At 53.1% G+C, this 20,201-nt stretch overlaps 8 protein-coding genes across 9 annotated transcripts; 5 read left to right on the plus strand and 3 right to left on the minus strand.

Annotated features, from left to right (window-relative positions):
* Nucleotides 1–605: 605 nt before the first annotated feature.
* On the plus strand, nucleotides 606–4,804 carry LMH87_010356 (uncharacterized protein; the record flags this gene model as incomplete). 2 transcript variants are annotated; one of them, XM_056197504.1, is made up of 7 exons in its annotated part: nucleotides 606–634; nucleotides 821–828; nucleotides 1,443–2,071; nucleotides 2,338–2,665; nucleotides 2,727–2,936; nucleotides 2,988–4,657; nucleotides 4,712–4,804. In XM_056197504.1, 7 exons carry the CDS (start codon nucleotides 606–608, stop codon nucleotides 4,802–4,804), a joined length of 2,967 nt encoding a protein of 988 aa, XP_056054547.1. The 2 variants fall into 2 exon arrangements, with proteins under 2 accessions (XP_056054547.1, XP_056054548.1); XM_056197505.1 differs by lacking the exons at nucleotides 606–634; nucleotides 821–828; nucleotides 1,443–2,071 and adding an exon at nucleotides 2,195–2,266.
* A 505-nt stretch (nucleotides 4,805–5,309) lies between these two features.
* Nucleotides 5,310–6,677, plus strand: LMH87_010357 (uncharacterized protein; the record flags this gene model as incomplete). Its single annotated transcript, XM_056197506.1, has 3 exons — nucleotides 5,310–5,582; nucleotides 5,639–6,133; nucleotides 6,180–6,677. 3 exons carry the CDS (start codon nucleotides 5,310–5,312, stop codon nucleotides 6,675–6,677), a joined length of 1,266 nt encoding a protein of 421 aa, XP_056054549.1.
* A 215-nt stretch (nucleotides 6,678–6,892) lies between these two features.
* LMH87_010358 (uncharacterized protein) lies at nucleotides 6,893–7,132 on the minus strand (the record flags this gene model as incomplete). Its single annotated transcript, XM_056197507.1, has 1 exon — nucleotides 6,893–7,132. The coding sequence occupies one exon, from the start codon at nucleotides 7,130–7,132 to the stop codon at nucleotides 6,893–6,895; it is 240 nt and encodes a 79-aa protein (XP_056054550.1).
* Nucleotides 7,133–7,645: 513 nt separating this feature from the next.
* On the minus strand, nucleotides 7,646–9,523 carry LMH87_010359 (uncharacterized protein; the record flags this gene model as incomplete). Its single annotated transcript, XM_056197508.1, has 1 exon — nucleotides 7,646–9,523. The coding sequence occupies one exon, from the start codon at nucleotides 9,521–9,523 to the stop codon at nucleotides 7,646–7,648; it is 1,878 nt and encodes a 625-aa protein (XP_056054551.1).
* Nucleotides 9,524–12,846: 3,323 nt separating this feature from the next.
* LMH87_010360 (uncharacterized protein) lies at nucleotides 12,847–14,974 on the plus strand (the record flags this gene model as incomplete). The annotated part of the gene is made up of 6 exons (XM_056197509.1): nucleotides 12,847–12,964; nucleotides 13,173–13,194; nucleotides 13,260–13,270; nucleotides 13,336–13,370; nucleotides 13,441–13,531; nucleotides 13,668–14,974. 6 exons carry the CDS (start codon nucleotides 12,847–12,849, stop codon nucleotides 14,972–14,974), a joined length of 1,584 nt encoding a protein of 527 aa, XP_056054552.1.
* A 254-nt stretch (nucleotides 14,975–15,228) lies between these two features.
* LMH87_010361 (uncharacterized protein) lies at nucleotides 15,229–16,359 on the minus strand (the record flags this gene model as incomplete). The annotated part of the gene is made up of 3 exons (XM_056197510.1): nucleotides 15,229–15,806; nucleotides 15,860–16,277; nucleotides 16,339–16,359. 3 exons carry the CDS (start codon nucleotides 16,357–16,359, stop codon nucleotides 15,229–15,231), a joined length of 1,017 nt encoding a protein of 338 aa, XP_056054553.1.
* A 404-nt stretch (nucleotides 16,360–16,763) lies between these two features.
* On the plus strand, nucleotides 16,764–18,692 carry LMH87_010362 (uncharacterized protein; the record flags this gene model as incomplete). Its single annotated transcript, XM_056197511.1, has 6 exons — nucleotides 16,764–16,876; nucleotides 16,973–17,728; nucleotides 17,792–17,888; nucleotides 17,957–18,192; nucleotides 18,252–18,565; nucleotides 18,628–18,692. The coding sequence occupies 6 exons, from the start codon at nucleotides 16,764–16,766 to the stop codon at nucleotides 18,690–18,692; spliced, it is 1,581 nt and encodes a 526-aa protein (XP_056054554.1).
* Nucleotides 18,693–18,972: 280 nt separating this feature from the next.
* Nucleotides 18,973–20,130, plus strand: LMH87_010363 (uncharacterized protein; the record flags this gene model as incomplete). Its single annotated transcript, XM_056197515.1, has 1 exon — nucleotides 18,973–20,130. One exon carries the CDS (start codon nucleotides 18,973–18,975, stop codon nucleotides 20,128–20,130), a length of 1,158 nt encoding a protein of 385 aa, XP_056054555.1.
* Nucleotides 20,131–20,201: the final 71 nt, after the last annotated feature.

Raw genomic sequence — 20,201 nt, forward strand, 5'->3', positions numbered from 1 at the left:
GTGTGAGATGTGTGAATAAATCTCGACAGAGGAGGAACCCCCGCACTTGCGAGACTCCATATGTATGCCCGGCTGAGAAATGGTGCAAGTGAACCCCGGCCTTGCCCGCCGGGCTGGGCCTCGGAGGGATCGGAGAGGAGGGGCAAGCGGCTTTTAGCCAGTTTACCTAGTTGCCTACCTTGCCAGTGAGCGACCTGTGGCACATACTTGATATGGGGAAATGCCCTTTCCTTTTCACCACGTTACTCGATTTGATTCTTATCTTTCTTACATGCAAGCTGTTGTGTTGACCGAAGTTCTTTTCGGCAACCTTCCGCGACGGCCTGGCACCCACATTGGGACATAATTCTCGGCGCTTCCGAGTTATATAACTCTGGACCACGCAACGGCCCATTGACGACCGTACCGACCTAGCTAGCCACCGGTGGCTAGCTGGCGCATCAGCTGTCTTTTTTTTTAATTAGCCTGATGCTGGTGAGGAAAAGTCACGCCACAGCCAGCGCTCTGTAGCGCCTGGAGATCAACACTCGGCCGACCTGGTTTGACTCTGCACTCTTCCCTATTTCGCTCTAGCACTCTGTATCTGGCTGCAGCTTCGGTGTGGAATGACCGAACGGTTGGGAGGACCAATACTGTCAGTAGGATCAAGTCTCCGTATCCCGCATCCTCACGTCGGCATCACCTTTTGCGCGCACCGGCTGTCGCTCTCTGGGGCCCCTTGCCGTCCAGGTACGAATTCAACAGGATCAGAAAGATACCACAAAAACGCAAAATCACCTGCCAGCACGAAGCAAGACCTCGGATGATCGACCATTCACAGTGGTACTCGTAAGTCTGTTTTTTTTTTCTTGGCCGTTGCCGCATATCCAAGCTACGACGCACACGCATAGTCTCTATTCATACACTACTTCACCACGGTCTCCCTGCCCTGTACTTGAGCAATCCTTGTACCTTCCTTGGATCCCCGTCTGGCCCAAGGCCTTGGCATATGGCCATGGCTGATGTAGTTGCAATTTCTGCATCTATTTCTGTTCTGGACGAGCTGCCGGTTGCTCCTTGAATAGGCGGCACATGCGCTGGTCGCGGTCAAAGAGGGGACAGGTAACAACTGCCTGAAGAACTGTTTGAAGGACCCAGCTATCAAAGCCAAATATGGATCCCGAGCATTTGCACCAGTAGACTCTACAGGAAGCCGCTCACATGCCGTGTGATTTTTCTTTTTAATTCTCTGGTCGCATACGTTGCTGTCATCAATCTCCCATTATTGCCCCTCCTTATCGCATAGCCTGACCTCGTCTGATATTTTCCCCTCGTCTCCTTGCCTGCCCTTGTTACGTCGGCTCGTTCTTTCTCCTCCCCTGGCTGGTTCGGGCTGAGCGAAATGAATGATGCGCCCCCGGGCCACCATGGAACTTACCATCAAGCTTACCGATTGGCTCCAGGTGACGCAACGCCATTGAATTCGCATTCTGCGGGCCGCCGCACATCGACGCCCAGCGCAGCAACCGACAATCTTAGACCTCGTCGCCCTCTGGGGCCGCGTCGCGCCTCCTCACCAGGCAGGGGCCAGCCCACGCCGCCGCCGCCGTCGCCGCCGCTGTCTCGCCCACCGGCATCTTCATCGTTCTATATCTCGGACCCCATCTCCCCTCGTGCAGCCAACACTGGTCGTCGTTGTCCGTCCGCTGCCGCTGCCGCCAAAAGTACCACGCCCACTTTGCCATCAGCAGCAGCCTCATCTGCCACAAATACTACCTCGAGCGCCGCCGCCGCCGCCGCGCCCCCCGTGTCGGCCCCCCCCTCCAGCACGCTTACGACTGCCTATCCCGCGACCGATAATCCTGGCCCCGACAGGGTCAATCGCGAATCTGTTATATCCATCCTCGACGACCCCTTCTTCCTGCGCTACGACTACGACCCTTCCTCGGACGCCGAGTCGCCCTTCTCGCACCTGCCATCTCCGCCGCGTGCGGCTGCCGACCACCAGCCCGGTGGCGATGAGAACGGCGCCAGCCCGCGTTGGCCTCCCCCTCGTCGAGAATCGCTCACAATAAGCCCCTCGCCATTCCTTGTACGTACCTTGTCCGAGATTTCTTTGTCTGCTGTGGGCTGCGGTCTGCCTTGTGACACGGCGTGTAACGTGCACATCGGCCAGCCCTGCCGTGAACATGCGGTCTGCGCCGGAGCCTTGCCAATGCGCCGCACCGCCCACCGACCTCTCGCGGGGTACCAATCACCAGCCCGCGCAACCGTCACAGTCGCGCCCGTGTGCTCATTCGCAATCCCCGTGTATTTTGTTCAAGACAACTAACGTCTCCCTCTCCTCCTTTCACTCAGGCGCACACCGTGGCCTCCATGGAGAGCTACACAATTGCCGTCATTGGCTCTGCCGGTGCCGGCAAGTCTACCTTTATCCAAAAGGTCCTTGGCCTCAGCCGGCCGCCTATCGGCAGCTCCGCAAGCGTGCGTCTTGTTGTCGACAATATCACACAAGGCGTGAGTCTTTTTGAGCTCGACCTCGAGAATTTCGACCAGACTGCCTCATCCCAGACGATGCAATGGCCCAAGCAAATCAACGGCCACATCGTACCCCGCCCCGACGCTGCTCTGCTGCTATACGACGTCACCACCCCCGAATCTGTTCGCCCGCTTCCGCAAGCAATGAGTGCGTTTCGAATCGCTGTATCCTATTACCAGCTGTTGCGCGATTACTAACTGTGCTGCAGCTGCCATTACAAACGCAGGCTTGCCTTCAATCTTGGTTGCCTGCAAATGCGAAATCGACGAAGACGACTGGGAGGTAGATGCGGACGGTATTGCTGGCCATAAAGTGTTCAAGTCCTGCATCGGTGCATACAAAGTTTCTTCCGACAAGCCAGACATATCTAGAGGATGTCTGCAAGCTATCCTGAAGGCTGCCATTGCGCACAGAAGAGGTATGCTCCTCTCTTCAGACAATCATCAACGCTGCGCTAACAGCACCGCAGAGCAAAGCGAAACCGTTCCTCGCCGACGTGCGCAATCAGCTGTCAATCTCGAAGCTCCGGAAAACCCTGCCGCGCGTCCCCTCAGCCAACAAAGCAAGCACAGCCGCGCCAGCTCCGAACTTTCCGCTCTCAAAGGCTTTGGCATGCAGCCCAGCGAAAGCTACCGAGCCCGCGCCTCAAAGAACTCTGGCCAGGTCTACCGAACCGATAAGCCCGGCACAGACTACTATTTGGATGTGGAAGAATCTGATAGCGAAGGGCAAACATACTCGGACGATATCCCAATTCTCCAACGGAGCGAAGAGAACTTTGTCGAGAGGCCGCCTAAAATTACCGGAGTCCCCTTGGCTGAGCTTGTTGACCGCCTGCTTGCGGTGAAGCTGTCGCGTGCCGACATCAACTTTTTGGATATTTTCCTGTGTCTATATCGCAAGTTCACCACACCAACCGAACTTTTCTCTGCGATTTTGGCGCGGCTTGATCGCGTACGCGACGACAAGACAGCACACTACCTCTCCAAAACCGGTACTCAACTGCGAATTATCGAAGTAATCGCCAAGTGGGTTTCGCTGTACCCGGGTGATTTTGCCAAGATTTCTACTCGAAGGAGCTTGTTCGAATTCATCCAACATCTCTCGACAGAGCCTGTTTTTTCCGTTGCTTCCCAGCAGATGAGAAGAAGCTTGCGGAGAAGCACTCTTGAAGATGATGACACTGGCTGGGCCACTTCCGACAACAGCAGCACAGAAGCCGACGACCAGCGGCTATCGAAGGAGATGGGTGAGTTGTCAGCTAGCATCGGTATGGTTCAAGTCGATGAAGACGGTGATGGTGGTCCAGAGCCCTCTGCGCCACTTGATTTTGCCGGCCAGCCTGGCGGCCAGGTGCAATTCCATTCGTACGACGAGTATGAGCGAGAAGCAGCATCGCTTGAACCAGCAGACTTGCATCCCATGAACAAGACTCGATATCACATTTTCATGGATCTATCCGATGACGACATCGCGGATGAACTGACAAGAATCGACTGGATTCTGTTTTCGTCTATTAGAATCCGAGACCTTGTTCGTTATGTCAGTCTGTCAACGACGCAAAAGGAGAAGGCTACCAGCTTGAAGAACGTGAACCGCATGATCAACCACTTCAACCATATTGCGAAATGGGTAGCTAATCTGATATTGCTTCGCGACAAGGCCAAGCACAGAGCGCAAATGCTGGAAAAATTTATGAACATTGCCCTGAAGCTACGCTTGCTGAACAATTATAACGGTCTCGCTGCTATACTTGCGGGAATCAACGGCACCGCGATTCATCGCCTGGCACAGACCAGGCAGCTCGTGTCTCCAGAAGTGCAGAAGAGATTCGCCCGGGCCGTGGTTCTCATGGGCACGCAAAAGAGCCACTCAGCGTACCGCCTAGCCTGGGAGAACTCGCCTCCACCGCGCATTCCCTTTGTGCCTCTGCATCTACGTGATTTGGTCAACGCGGAGGAAGGCAGCAAAACGTTTGTTGGGCCGAACGGCGAGCGTGTTAACTGGAGGAAGTTTGAGGTTCTCGGGGATGTCCTGCTGCCACTGATGAAGAGCCAGGGCACAGCGTACCCGAACCTTGTCAAGAACATGCTTAGCCGGGAGTTGATTCTGGGTTGTCGAATGCCCACTGATGATGAGGTACGTTGTAAGCATTCGTGATGACAAAATTAATTGGAATTGACTCTGTCTCAGGAAATATATCAAAGGAGCATCGAACTAGAGAGCAGCAACTCTACCGGCGTCTTTGACCCAGCCAAGAAGAAGTTTCCGTGGTTTGCCAAATAGAGATCGGCAGACCAATACTTTGTCCTTGACGATCAATAAGGCCTATACATTCTACTTGGCGACAATTCGAATTTCTATGCATTTCGCGGCTGTGCCGCTCTGCTGCTCCCCTCAAGATTATATATTGGACAGCATCCTGGCTCACCCAGGTTCTACTTATTCTATTACTTATCGACGGCATGTAGACATGAAAAATCATCCTTGGCGTTTTTTGTGCTTTAGGCTCAGCATTATTATCCTATCTAAAAATCTCTACCCCTCCATCTTTTGAATATACAAACAGTACCGCTTTTGCTGATGCGTTGGACTTGAATTTGTGCGGCGTTTGTCGTAACTCTGAATGAGGAAGGCGTGGCCTGGCGACGGAACTGGCAGCTCTCCGAGCGACAAGACAACGAAATTTTCTCGCACACGCGCTGAAATCCGAATCCGGATCAGTAAATTGATAACCAGCTATCCATGTTCCTTAGTTTTACTTACGTTCTTTACCGCGCGATTCTCATTCATGGGCAGCGTCCAATTGCCCACGGTCGCCGTCTGCAGCCAGCAAACGGGGCTCCAGGCGGACCTGCGCACCTCGTTGCGCTTCTGCAACCACTCATCGGACGAAGTCGCAATATTCTCTGCCGACGATATCATACGGCAGCGCAAAGACGAAAAGCTGTGGATCATTCCCGCCGCCGGATGCCGATTGCGTATATCTCTTAAGCTGCTCGGCCGCGTCTCTGGCCAAAGCTTGGCAATGAATGAAGTGGCACGCTGGATTGAAAGATGCGATGTACGCGGTAATGCCTCGGAATCGCTGGCTTACTCGAGGGACTGACAGAAAAATAGATCTGGAAACGCCTTAGACTGCGGTTGCGGTATTGCGAAACATCTGGTGACTCGACGCTGGAGTTTTCTCTACAACATCCTGACCTCCCAGCGTCGTTGATTTGCCCGCCGACAGCGGCGAAGACTGAGCTGCAGGACATACGCTGCCAAATTACAATCACAAGCTCATCGCAATCGCGGCGAGGAAGCAAGAGAAAGCGGGATGCCTTGAATGACAGTGGCGATGAGGCGCTATTTCAATTACGGAGTGACACCTCATTGACTACCGCCTTGGATTCCGAAGATCGATCTGCTGTGCACGGTTTTTTGAGAGGTCTCATGAGAACAAAGGAATATACACCTGCGAAATATTTCGAGGTTGTATTGCAGGCAGCAATAACGGCACTGATTACCGGCTCAGCTAGGCATTTCACAGGCGTCAGGGTCGCCCACGGCAGCACAGCGTATGCTCTGGTGAAGCTCTTCCCAGCAGTCTTTCACGTGCCCTATATCGAAGTATGTGTATGAGCGTAAGAGAAATCATCTTTACTAACAGAATTAGAATATTTCAGACCGAGCTCAGCATATGCCAATCATTAGCAACGCTTTAGCTGCCATGCAGCAGAGTGCCCAGTCGCCTGCACTAAAGCGCAAAATTGAGCGTCTTGTTCACCGAGGGGGCATTGAGAAACATTTGTGGTGTTCAACCCTGTCTCAAATAAGACAACTAAGCGTGCCTGGGCCCAAGATGGTAGCTGCTAGACACTATGGTCAAGAAGCAATGGAGCACACGGTGACGCATCGCGAATCGGGATCGGACTTGGTCCATTTTGCGGAAGGCCTCTTTTCCACTGACCTCCAGAGCGGATTCAATGGTAGTGCCGAGGCAGTTTCTTCGGAGGTGCTTCCGTCTACCGTGGAGATTCACTATGATGCACTTGAACATGTGATGCCTTCCACTGAGACATTCGCAGAGGCAAGATTTATCGGAGGAAGAAGAACACATTTCTCGGGAGGCGCAGATGGTCCAATTACGTTTGGCAGCGGCTTTTACACATGAAGAACAAATCTTGCGATCTAAAAACGAATCATTTAATCGCAACTGAATTAATCAACCCACTATCAATGCACTCCACGTACGCTAAATCTGATGAAGATACCAGCTTCCAACCAGCGAGCGAAGGGAACGGAAAAACGCCAAACTTAGATGCGCCCAAGTCTCCAAAACTTGACAATTGAAAACGTAAAGTAGAAAAAAACACGAATCCGGCAGAATTATTTTCTCGCGTTATCCCCTCCACGTCCGCGGGCGGCGGCCGCGCCACCCTTCTTTTCCTTCTTCTTCTTCTGTTCCGGCTTGAGCGTGGCGTAGTGAATGTACCACAGCAGGCCGGCCTGCACGCCCAGGCCGACGAGGACGACGATGAGGTTGGTGAAGAGGAAGGGCTGGTCGTTGAGCACGGCGACGGCCTCTTTCGTGGCGCCGACGGATCGAAGAAAGTCAAACTTGGCCATTTTATCGGCCTTTTTTGTCTTGGTGCGGCGTATTCGCAGTTGGCTTTTTTTAATATGTAGGTGTTTCCAGAATCGCGAGAATTGAGCTGGCGTTGGTGTTTGCACGGCGATCACAGGGTTTATTGTGCCGGCACGACTTGCAATGTTTTCTTGACGGAGACTGAGATTTGATTCCTTTTTCAAAGAGTTTTGCTATTCGGAAATAAATGAAGAAAGACAAAGGAAAAGGTCGAAATCAGGCGATGGGTAGAAATTGGGTGGGTTGAAACAAGGGGTGTTGCGGGTTCGCCTGCGACGCCGCGATTGAACAGTTGGCGTTTCACGACTACGGCCATACCAATGGCGTTTAATATTGAAGAAAGGAAGAAGATTTATATTTAATCAAACATTGAATATTCCCATATTCTATCCTGTAAGAATGCCAACTTTTAAATGCGTAGAATGCACGATTTCCCAATTTGATGGCTTTCTAGCCTGGTATGTCTAATAATAATTTTGCACGGTCCGGCAGTCTCATTTCAATTGCGCTTCTCGCACAGAAGCCACTTTCTTTTCTCCGCTACTCGACGACCCGGAATCCGTCAACGTCGCAGATCCCGCTTTAGACCTTTCCTCACCACTTCCCTTGACCGGCGGCAGCACGTTGCCCTCGGCACTCTGCTTTCGGCGCAGCTTGCTCTTCAGCCAGCCGCCGCCCGACACCAGGCCCTCGACAAAGGCCAGCAGCAGCGGCGCAATCGTCTCGGCGAGGAACAGCGTCGCAAAGACCATAGCCAGCGTGAGCGCGACAAAGTTGACGTCGCTCTTGAGCACGTCGTGGTTGACCGTCACCGGTGTCGACACGAGGAACATGCCGATGATGTTGATGGACACCATGTTGGTGAAGAGCCGCCGCGCGCTCTTGGGTGTCTGGTAGCGCTTGCACGCGATGATGGCCTGCTTGATGCAGACGACGGTGCCGTACGCGACGACCGTGTTGAACGTGAAGGGCTGCGGGTAGAAGGAGTAGCACACGTACGCAAAGATGGCCATGTCGAAGAAGACGAGCAGGAACTTGGGCGTGCGCGGCTCCACGTGCCCGTCGTCGACGGGTGCCGTGGCCGGGCTGGTGGACTGGTAGTCCTCGTAGGTGTTGATGATGCCCTCGAGGTCGTCCTTGAGGAGCCCGACCAGCTGATCGGCCGGACGACCGAGCTTGTAGCCTGCCGTGTACTGGATATAGCGCTCGGTGCGGACGCGGATCGGCACCTCTTCCGCCGCCGCGACGGCCTGCTGCCGCTGGCCTTGGGCGGCAGTAAACGTCTTGATCGTGGTGAGCTCGGCGTTGATGGCCCTGTCCGCCGCGTCCCAGTCAATGGCGCGCTCCTTTTCAGAGGAGTCCTTGCTGCTGCTGGCGCGCAGCAGCCGCATCTGGCGCCTCGTGACGAGGCGCACGACGTAGTCACGCACCGTCGGCGAGAACTGCACGCCAATCTGCCACGACATGGACAGCGCGAGCATCATGACGCGGAACCACGACGTCGTGTACGCGGCGTGGATGGCCGGCACCACGGCCGCGAGCGCGTACACGGTGCTGCCGACAAAGGCGCCCAGCAGCCGCTCCAGGCTCCAGTTGAAGAGCAGCCACAGCGAGTGGTACGGGTACCGCCACAGGAACCACAGCTGGCACAGCGTCACGATGCGCCCGCCGATGGAACGCTGGTTGTAGGAGCGCTCGCCGAGGAAGCCGGCCGCCACGTCTGGGTAGCACGCGCTGAAGACGAGAAAGAGGATGAAGATGTTGGTGAGGATGCGCTCCGTGCGCGGCACGGCGGCCTTGAAGCCGTGCCGCCACATGGCCAGTGTGCGACGCACGCCGGAGGAGCCGCGGCGGATGGCGCCGCGGCCGGAGGAGGTGTGAAAGGGGGCCGTAAGGAGAGATGCCAGCTTGGTTTCGATATTTTGGGCATTCAGGCTGGCAAGCAGCGACCGTAGAAGGGTGGGAAGGTGCTCCCAGGTTTCCTCGGCAGAGTCGAGGGCCTTTTGTCTTTGTTTCTCAGCGTTGATGGCGTCTTCTTCGTTGACTTGGGTGATGCTGGAGGCGTGCGAGCTCACAGCGTCGCTCTCCTGTTGACAGGTTGACGACGAAGACGGCCTCGAGCCGTTGTCACCAGGCGGGAGCTGCTCGCGCACCAGGCGGCGGATGGCCTCTTCTTCTGTCGGCAGCTCATGGCGAGGGATACTGGGAAAGCATTCTTGCAGAATGTCCAAGATGCTGTCTTGATCAAGGCCTGTGCTCCATACAGCAGCGTAGACGGGGTCTACTGGGCGGTTCCGGCTGTTGTAGGGAACCGACCAGCGCCAGACAAAGTTGACGGCGGCGAGAGCCCCGTTCCCAACGGCTTTGAGCATTGCGAAAGACAGCCAGGCTATCCAAGATGGTGTGAGCTGAGAAGTGCTAGATCATGGATACTTTGCCAAGGCTCGGCCCGCTGTGGACGACGACTTGACGCTTCTTTTTAGATGGGAGTTGGGACTCGTCGGAGCTTTAGGTCGAGCATGACGGAATTGGCATTCTCTTCTTCCAAGTTGCGTGACCCACCCGGCTCTGAAGGAGATTTAATTCAGACTGCCGGTCGACCATGTTACTTGTATTGAGACATCCACCCTGACGATCCTGGCGCGAGATCCTTGCCCAAATGCTAGAGCCTCACAGCTTCCGGCTTCCCCTTCTGCAGAAAAGAAAAAAAAGACGGCAACGACTGACTGTGCTGTGGGTCGCATCTTGCCAAGGAAAATAAAACATTTCAAATTCTCAAGGTGGGCTGTGGGCACGAAGCCTTTGGAAGGGATCGGCCAGAGCCAACGACGGCCGCGACGCACGGGAATGGTGAGAAGATGAGGTGTCTCCGCTACGATGTGAGGGGCGGGCCTGCTCCTCGGACCCAATTGCATTGCGTGTAATGTGTAGTCTTGCCACAGAGCAGATCGGTCATCGAAAGAAGATGAGTGGAAATCTGACAGGCAAGGTGCGGGACAACGAGTTTGTGGCGGCCGCTCTCATGCTCCTAAACTCGGCCGGAACCGGCTGCGCAAACATTACACTGTCCAAGCCCAGAGATGGTCAATTAGTTGAATAAACTCATGGTTGGCATAAAAGAAGCGCGAAAAACGGCGGCACTTGTCTCCTCGGCGGGCAGGGATCACGGGCCCGGGTGGCCGACATTGATCCCCGACGCTTCGAAATTTTCTCATTTCGTGTCGCTGGAGAAAGTTCTCACGCGAAAAGCATGTACACGTTGCAATGATGATGTATACTAAGAAAGCCCCAGTATACGTCCCATAGTTTCTGAATCTTCAGACACGAGGCACATTGCGAACAATTTTTTGCTGTCATCATGGCATGTTCCGTGCATTCGTTGGTAAAGTAGAAAAGGAAAAAAGCGGCCAGCACCGGCGTGCGAAAATGAATGGCGGAGTTGCGACAACACAGGATAGTAATGCAGTTACAGCAGTGCTTCGTCGGGGGTCCATTCTGACAACGACGTCGAGACATTTTCGCTTGCCTCATATGGAGTAACCCGGGCTGGGTCGAATGCAGCGGCGGCGCTCGCAAACTTTGAGCTTGCATTAGCGTGAGAGCACTGCCGAGCGAACAGGGATCCCATGTATTCAGACCGTCGGCTCCCGGCTCCTGCCACTGCGACTTCCCTTCTTGACAGGTTTCCGCTGGATGTTCCATGCCAACTGGAGACCTGGCTCCCGAGTTTACTATCGCACAGTAGTACAACTTTTCCCTAGAATGTTTGCCCGTAAGGTCCTTTCTTTTTAATCGATACTGGAAATGGCTTTCCATGATGGATCTGATAGCCGGGTACAACCTTAAATGAAGCTGCCAACATGCATGGCCGGCCTAATTCACGACATTTTCTGTCCGCCGAATAAATAGAGTGCCCGGCCAGTACCCGGCCACGTGCATAGACATCAACTTGCTAGATTTGTAGGAAGCCGACGATCTACAAGAAAAGTCCACAATCAAATCCCGATCCAATCACATGGAACGCCGCACAAAACACGCAAACACGCAAACACGCAAACACGCAAACACGTAACACAAGGAGTTTCCGCTCTACGGAATTTAAACCCCCCTTTGCCGGGGGACAAAGAAAAAAAGAGACGCCACCCGAAAGACCCGGTAGCTCATGCTTTATTCGTACATGCACATCGTGAAATTTTGGGCCGCAATGATGTCTGAATCTGAGACTAGGGTGGGTTGGGGGCTGAGATCCAAGCCACACCGCAATTTGTTTTTCTTGAGCCTCTCAGAATCGTTTCTCCCCCTTTTCGGGCATGGGTTCGTGCATGGCCAACGTCCCGCAGAAACGGGACGAGTGGGTAACGAAAATACCACGCCGGCGCCAGGGACTAGCTTATTGGCAACCTTGTTGCTTGCGTGCTTGTCATCTTCTCTATTTAGTCGTGTACATACGAGATCACGGAACTTCAGGCTCCATAACTCGGCCGGGCTCGTAAAATGGCGCGCCCACCGGCTGTAAGCAGAATGTAGCACCGGCCGTTGCAACGTTTTGGTTTGACTGGTCGGCGCAGCCTACGTCCAGTATGCATAAACAAGCTCTAAATAAACTACGACGCAGCACACATGGGTCCCCTGGGGCAGCCGGAACTTCTCAAATGAGGATGGCCCGCTAATTGTCTCCCGTAACCTGGAGTTTGTCTGACAAGCCTCGTAGAGAAAATGCTGCTCTGGCCGAGGAATTGTTTGTTTGTTTGCTGAAAAATGATATCCGTGGTTCCTGCAGGATTTTAGGCACGTCATCAAGACGATCTCGCGTCGTCTGACAGAGATGGTCTCTTCCGATCTGATACTCGTCTCGGTAACGGATGGCGTAAGGAGTTGATTTTGCAAGGGGCCGTGTCCACTCTTTGATGCAGCTTTAAAGTGAGAAAAATATCCACGGTGGCTGTGTGATTCAGCAGTGATCGTTTCTGTCAGTACTTACTGGTAGTATTTCGTGCTATAGATCGTCGCGATCGGCAACCCTCACAGTCCACCCACTCTGCTGCGAAAGCCCGACGACGGTCTGTGCAACGCGCTAGAATGTCTGCTCGTCAAATGAGTAGCAAGAAGTAGAGCAACGCATTTGCATTTTAAATACTGATCCACTGAGGAATTGCGCGTCGTGTTTCGCCCAACAAGTTTAAGGTAGTGGAGACGAGTTGTTGCAACTTGTCTTATTGGCTGTTGCAACTCGTGGCAGTGAGTTGAAGAGAGGCCTGATGTTGCGTTGATGGCCGCATTGAAGCTTTTCCATGACTGTAAATTAAGCGAACAACTCTAAATTGGTATATCCAGGTACTTCTGTGCACATGGTGTAAAGTAGAGTTCTTTGTGGTGCCTGGTCTCTCTAGAAGTCGCCCCATCCATGTCAATGGGATGCTGCTTAGCAAAGTCAACCGAGTACATGTGACCTGACTCTCCCCTGCAGCTATACATTAGCACTGAAATGCAAGTCTTGGTCTCCTTTCCCGCAGACGATCTGCAGCGGAACTCGCAACTTCGATGTGGCTGCCATGTCATCGACTGCTATGAAATTAGCGTCGGTAGTGCCAAGCCGATCGGCTCAACACTTGTCAACAATGAAAAGTGTAGAATCGTGAGACGTATGTGACGGTGGATTCAAAGCCGCTAGAATCAACTATTAGCAGCTTCATCTATGCTCAACAGAATCAAAAACCAGATCTCGTCATGGACTCGGCATGTTCTGCATAGCCACGTCACGCCATATACCCATCCACGACAGACATGGTTTCATGCAGCTCAGGCGATGGGCAGTACGTAGTAGTTGAATACGTAATATTTAAGAATAAATGATCAGCCCAATGTAGTGGATCTTTGTGGGCCGAACGTCAGGCCAGGATGCCATCGCCGTCATCCGTACGGAGTTTGCTCAGCTCCCAAGGCTCCCTGGGTATTCGAGAGACAAGATTCCCGCCGCACGGGTACGGCAGTGGAAAACACCCCCTGAGTGAGAGATCCCAGGCCGGACTGGTCTGACTGCCGCGTAAGAGGTGTATACTGTGGGAGAATTTTGCTGGTCCGTCCGCTTATTGACTGTTGTCTGTGTAGCAGCAAGGATGGTTGTGTTTGGTTTAAAAGGACGTGCACTTCCCACATATTAAACTGGTGTTATCAATTTCATCAGAAAAAGCTCTTATCAAGCTTAATTATACTCTAAAGGTATTCATCCCATCCTGATGAAATGTAACATTTCGTTATCAGTTCAACCCTAACCCTTGTCTCTATTCAGATACGGAAGCCCATACACATTCACCATGCCCGGGCCCATCGCCACTCCGAACGCGAAGGCTGCAATCAACGGCAGCAGCACCCCATTCCAGGTATATCATTCTTGGCCTTCCCAGAAATCAGAATGCAAGCAGTTTGACGACTTCTGCTGGATTGACTTGGCCCACGTGGTCATGCTGGTCGAGCAGAACACCGTTGATAAGACTGTTGGACAAAAGCTATTGCCAGCTTTGCAAGACATAAGGACCCAGGGTTATAACCGGCTGCCTATTGATCCTTACAAGGAGAGCCTCCTGTACCAAGTTGAATCCGCTCTTGGTCAAAAGCTTGGCGATCACGTCGCCGGCGCCCTGCACACAGCGCGTAGCCGCATTGACCAGCGCGCCACTGTCGGCCGCATGTACTACAGAAGGATCTTGCTTCAAGTCATGGATCATATTTGCCAGTTCCAAGAGCACCTCGTCGAGGCTGCGCAGGAGCATTCCTCAATCATCATCCCCTACCACACCCACATGCAGCAGGCGCAGCCTGGCAACTTTGCTCATTATCTACTGTCCTTTGCGGCAAAACTACAAGAAGATTTCGAGCGTTGTCAAGAAGCATACAACCGCGTCAACCGCAACCCCCTCGGGACGGTAGGAAGAAGCGGAACGGGCTTAAAGATTGATCGTGAGAGAACCACGCAGTTTCTGGGATTCGACAGCTGCGTGAAGCACTCCCTTTTGGGCAAGGATGCCGACTTTGCCGCCGATATTGTGGCTGCGCTGTCCTTTGTCATGTACCATCTCAATGACTTTGCCACGGACTTGCACCTGTGGTCGAGTAATGAGTTTGGATTTGTGCAGCTGCCCGATACGTTCTGCGGCACGAGCAGCATCTTCCCGCAGAAGCGCAACCCGGTCACTCTTGAGACTATCAAGCTGGCCGCTGGACCTAGTGTCGCCTGGCTGAGCTCTACACTGGCGACTTTTCGGGGTTGCGGCACGGGCGACCACAGAGTGCACGGAATCCCGTCACACCTGGACCAAGCGCTGGAGACCACGTCAGACATGCTCATCCTGGCCGGCCTCGTCGCGTCCGAGGTGCAAGTCAATGATGCCCGCGTGAAGCAGGTCTTGGGCGAAAGCTGGTCGACAACCAGCAACCTGGCCGACTTCCTCATGCAGCACCGCGGCCTGTCGATTCGCCAGGCCCACGGTGTCGTGGCGCGCCTGGTGCGCATGTGTCGCGAGACTGGCCTCGGCAAAGCGCAGGTCACCCCGGATATGCTCGAGGAGGCGAGTCTCATTTCTCTGGGACAAAGCATTGAGATGAGCGAGGAAGACTTGCACGAGGCTCTAGATCCGGACAGCTTTGTCAAGACCCGCACAAGTGCTGGCAGTGTTGGGCCTGCGGAGGTCGATAGCCTCACTGAGCTGGCACAGGACATGCTCTCGGATAACCGACGCTGGGTTATGGAATGCCGCAGCAAGCATTTGAGAGCGGAGAAAACACTCTCAGAGGCTATTGTTGCCGTCTTGAAAGACCAATCATAAAAAGAGAGGTGATTATTGCAGTAAAGGATTTTAATACAAAAGGAGTTAATATTATTCGAATTTGTTAAATGCAGCAATCTAAATCTTTCCTCCTCGTGACCTGTTAAACCGATCGGCAACTTGTAAACGTCCACGAAAACCAAAATACAGTTCTGTGGGTAGCACTGACTATTACGATGCCAAAGTTCGCGCTCGAACGTACTCAACAGAGCTCTTGTACCCAGATCGATGGATCATTTGCCCATCCACAGACTCTAGCTCGCCCCAGCCAACTCCAGGTAGTGATCAACGACAGAGGTAACTTGCTCCTCGAAGGACTTGAACTGAATGCCGAATGTCTTTGTCGCCTTGGACGTGTCGACATGGGAAGGCCCAGACTCTGGCCTAGCGATCGAATCAAGCTTGAATAATCCGGCCGCATATTGAGCAGGGTATCTGCGCTTGACAATGTCAAATGATTCAGCCCATTCGATGGAAGCAGGATTGCTGGCGAGAAAGCTCTGGTTATCAGAAATGGCAGGATCGAGAGCCAGAACATGCAGTTTAGCAACGTCGTCGATATGCACAGTGCCGCCAGACAACTTTCCTTCGCGCGCATACCCCAGGAGAGGGCCCATCACCATGCCATTAGTGCCTTTAGCGATCTGCGAGACGTCCGTGACCGTATCGTCGCGACCAATGACAAAGGTAGGAAGGATCCGGACGATGTTAAATGCCGGCTTATGCTTGGAAATAAAATCGTCGGTTGCCTGAAACGACAGCGCCTTGGATGCAGTGTACGCAGCAAACGGGTTCGCAAAGGGCCTCTTTGTGTCAGTCACTCTGGTGTCCTCTAAATAATGTGTCAGCTACATTTCACCGAATTCGTGAATACCACGCGCATACCATTGATGGTCGCCCCAGTTACTGTGTACTCGGATGTTGCAATGGCAGCTACGGAAGCAGTAATGACAACCTTCTTGACGCCGCCGGCTTTGTGTGCAGATTGAAGAATGCCCACGGTGCCTTGAATGGCCGGCTGAATTAAATCGGTCTCGAAATCGGCTGTGTCCGGGCCGGGAATGGGAGACGCGACATGAATAATGTGTGTGACGCCCTTGACGGCCTCATCGTAAGCACCAGGGACCGTAATGTCGGGGACGATTGCGCTTTCTAGCTGCGATGTATACGGAGCGAGTGGTTTGTAAGACAAAAGCTTGTCGTAGCTTGACTGCGAGCGCACAGCGACGCGCACGTTGAAACTACCTTGTTGCAGCAGGAGGATCAAGGTCCTAAAGCCGATCATGCCAGTGGCACCAGTGAACTAATTCCCATTAGAAATGCCATTTCGAAGTTGTCAAGTAAAGTTGGGAAGGGCATCGTACAAGAAGAGTATCTTTAGTCATTTTGAGCGATTGTGCGATGTATTAATGATGGAGTAGATCAAAGTGATAAGTGTTATGGAGAGTTGGAGATTCACTTGATGGTGCGATGCCATAGATCCCTTTATATACTCAAGTTCTTCTCAAATAACGCCTAGAAAGAGTCAAACTAGCAGGTTTCTAAGCAGAAGATGAAAGAATCAAAATTATAAATACAATGATGCCAAATGCCATTACGACGAGGGAGCAATAGAGTTATTAGGGCGGACAAAGCCGACCGAATTACCGCAAGACAAATCCATAAGCCCGCATAAGCCCGCATAGTTCCGCATAAACCTCGGCATACCCAAGTAAATATCACTATCAGTACGCATATTCCCGCCTCGGCCTCCGCAACCTCTCGGCCACATTCTTCACCATCAATCGCCATGTCTGCTAGTGATCCTGATGCGCGTTTAATGTCGCGCTATTCGTGTCTGCAGTGCCGCGAAGCAAAACGTAAATGCGACCGCGTCACGCCCGAGTGCACACTATGCTTGCAGTACGTACGGTTGTTTGCGGACTCTGGATATACTCGCGCGCGTTTTCTCGCTGGAATCAAGTGCTCTCTCTAACTTGGCGAAATTTCACATTCTAGGAAAAGCATTAATTGCGAGTTTCCCGAGCGCAGAAAGCGCCGACAAGTCCGCCCGAGGTACGCAGATGCATCGGCACTGCAATCACCACCACAGCCGGCGCTCAACACACCAAGCCCATCCCAGGCGAGCACTCTAAGCAGGGAGGCCGCTGAACCGCCAGTGGCGCAGAAAAAGCAACTGCATCTCGTCGCAGAGCACTTTCTGGATCCGGAAGTGTTTCAGTATGCACAGCTGCAGCTGCCCACCCTGCTGATCGACTCTCTGGTGACAAACGAGATCGCCGCCACTGTAGGCGGCACGGCGGACATTCGGACGATTGCGCAGAAGCACTTTTCCACTGTACACGCCTGGATGCCGATCGTATCCAAGATTCAGTTTTACAAACTGCTACCCAGGCGTCTGACGTATAACCGAGCAGAGTTGCATTTGCTGCTGCTGGCGATGAAGCTCAGTGGGGATGTGCCAACACAGACACCGTGCACAGAATTACACGGCCTGACAAAGCAATTCCAGCACTCTGTCGAAGGATCAGGCATCTTTTCGCTGCTCGTTCTTCAAGCTGGCATCCTCATCGCGTGCTACGAACTAGGGCACGGTGTTTACCCGGCTGCGTTTCTGTCCATTTCGTCCTGCGCCCGCTACGCCATGGCGCTTGGCGTCGACAGCTCTGTTGGTGGACACTTGGATCCCAAAATTGAGACATTCGACTTGGAAGAGTGCCGCCGTGTCTGGTGGGCGATACTCGTCATGGATAGGTACAGACATCTTCGCCTCTGGTCTCGGCCTTTATCTTTTAATTAATGGGCTTTTGCATCTAGGTTCATGAACTTATCCAATCCCAAGCGCCAGCTCGTGACGCCGGACCCTGACACGTCCAACTATATTCCTGTTGATGACAAGAACTGGGATAATGGGGTATGACCTCGCATGTGAAGCAGATTACTGCATTTTGAAGAAAAATATTCTGACTGGCCCCGTTGCAGACCACTGGCGCTGAAGACGCGTGCACCCTTGGCTCTGCCAACGGGCTGGAAATAGGCCGGTTTGCCAGACTTGCGCAAGCAGCGCATTTATTAAGTTTGGTGATCAAAGATGTAGCAGAGGGCTCAAACGACTCGTCACAGCTTCGCCGCACGATATTCGCGTTGGTCCATGTATCCCGTATCGAGGCCCGTCTGCGCAGACTGGAACTCTGTACACAGATGGCGACATGCTTCAGGTATGATGGAGTGGGAAGAAGACGCAATTTATTATTGAAGCTTAGACTGACCAAAATAGCGGTATTCTGCTCCTGGATCACCCTACCTCGTTTCAGCAAGTGGCCTCGCCTCATTACTCCTCTCACGCAGATGCTACACTTTCTACAGAGAGCTCCTCGGTTGTCGAAGCAACGATACAGATGGCCGAGAGGATGAAGGGGGCTTACGATTCAATCAAGGATATTATGGCGCCCTTTGTTCTGCATGTCAACTACAAGGCCGCGTCCATTTACTTGCAAAGAGCGATCGAGGAGCCCGACAGCGAAGCGGCCGCCTATGTGGCGGCGCTGAAGAAGTCTTTACAGTTATTCTCCCAAAGATGGCTTGTCGCTGGTAAGCTTTTTTGTCCCTTCTTCTCCAACAGTTTTCTCCGCAAGTGCTGAACTAGACTGTAGATGCTTACTTGTCGCTACTGGAGCGCCGCGAAACTTTGTTGCTGCTTCGACAGCTCGATTCGTGATTTTATCCAGCTCCCTACCATTAGAGGAGGTGCCAAAATAACTTTAAAAATTTGGTAAAACTTTAACAAGACATTGTCTTCATCTTTGTACTTTTATTTTTGGCTCGGGTGGCGTTGATAGTGTTTTGTATCGCTTGCGCCCACAAACCTTCCTAAAACGTCTCAGAGGGCTGCAAGTAAACAGGCAGGGGATCATCCGGTTATAAATACGGCATATATCCAACGATTCGTTTTCGAAGCAAAAAATCTTGAAAGTAGCCATTCATCTTATGCCTTCGCCATGAAACCGAGATCAACCCAGCTAAGCAGGCGCCCCTGCGTCTTGCCCGACCCTTCATCGGCTAATGGAGGTTGTGTACTCTTGAATATGCTGCCAACAGAACTTGCCTGCCTCATCGCAGATCAGCTACCGCTCGATGGCAAATTCGTTCTCCGTGAGACCTGCAGCGCGCTACGGAATATACTGGAAAAAAGGTACTTGTTGAGCGCGCAGATTCGGCAATTCAGTAACGTCGAGGAAACAGAACGCTTTCTCCACTGCATTGGCAAAGAGAGGTCAGATGTATGGGTGTGCAGTTGGTGCCTATGTTTCCACCAGAATGACGGCTCCTCTTCTTTCGATGTTCATGATATGGATCTGCCGCGCTGTTGGAGATCAGGCCCCTCTGGACCATTCAATCTACAAAGCTTGCTTATATTCGGATACCAGCAAGGCCATGTACAGCTTGCTCTCAAGTACGCGAGACTGGCGGACAGGCTGGGGCCGCCATACGACCTACACAAACGACTGCTGATGCGAGCATACTCGGGCCCCATGGGGAGCCCGGGCTACTCAAGCATCACGTACAAGATCTTCCCCCGCATAGTTGCAGGACGATTCCTCGTTTACAAGGAGTATAAGTACAAGTTGCAGTCAACAGTGGACCTCCAGCAGACTTTGGGGCTGAGGCGGCAGTGCTGCCACATGGGGTTCAACGACCTGAGCAGGGCTCAAATCGACTTTCTCGCCCGTTTTACCACGCCTGACAAGTCGACCCTCGTCCGCCAGTTTCACGTCGTGTGCAGAGCCTGCCAAATGCAGATAGACTTCCGCCAGAAAGGTACGAGTGTCCGTACGCGAACGTGGGAAGACTTTGGGACTGAGACCACGTTGACACCGGCCACCGTTAACTTTGCATACTTGCCTCACGTGGGCGACAGCAGCAGACCGGAGACTGTCAAGGACCTGTACGATTCCACTCTCGCAAGCCCTGATGCGTTTTACAAGCACCGCGCCGCACAGATTGCACAGGCCAACGCCGACGCTTCGCCTCGAAGTGAGTCACCGAGCAGCAGCGGCAGCAGCGGCGGTGGCGGTGGCGGCAGCAACGACAGCAGCGGCAGCGACAACATCGGTGAATGCGTGCTGCGCTTTACACGTTGCAGGCTGGCAGAATGAGCAGCGTTGGGCAAGGGCAAGAAGATGCAGAGGTGACACGGGCAAGGAAAAAAGGGCTGGCCGGCTGCCGT

The sequence above is a fragment of the Akanthomyces muscarius genome, chromosome 5, assembly GCF_028009165.1.
Source record: "Akanthomyces muscarius strain Ve6 chromosome 5, whole genome shotgun sequence".
Classification (NCBI taxonomy): domain Eukaryota; kingdom Fungi; phylum Ascomycota; class Sordariomycetes; order Hypocreales; family Cordycipitaceae; genus Akanthomyces; species Akanthomyces muscarius.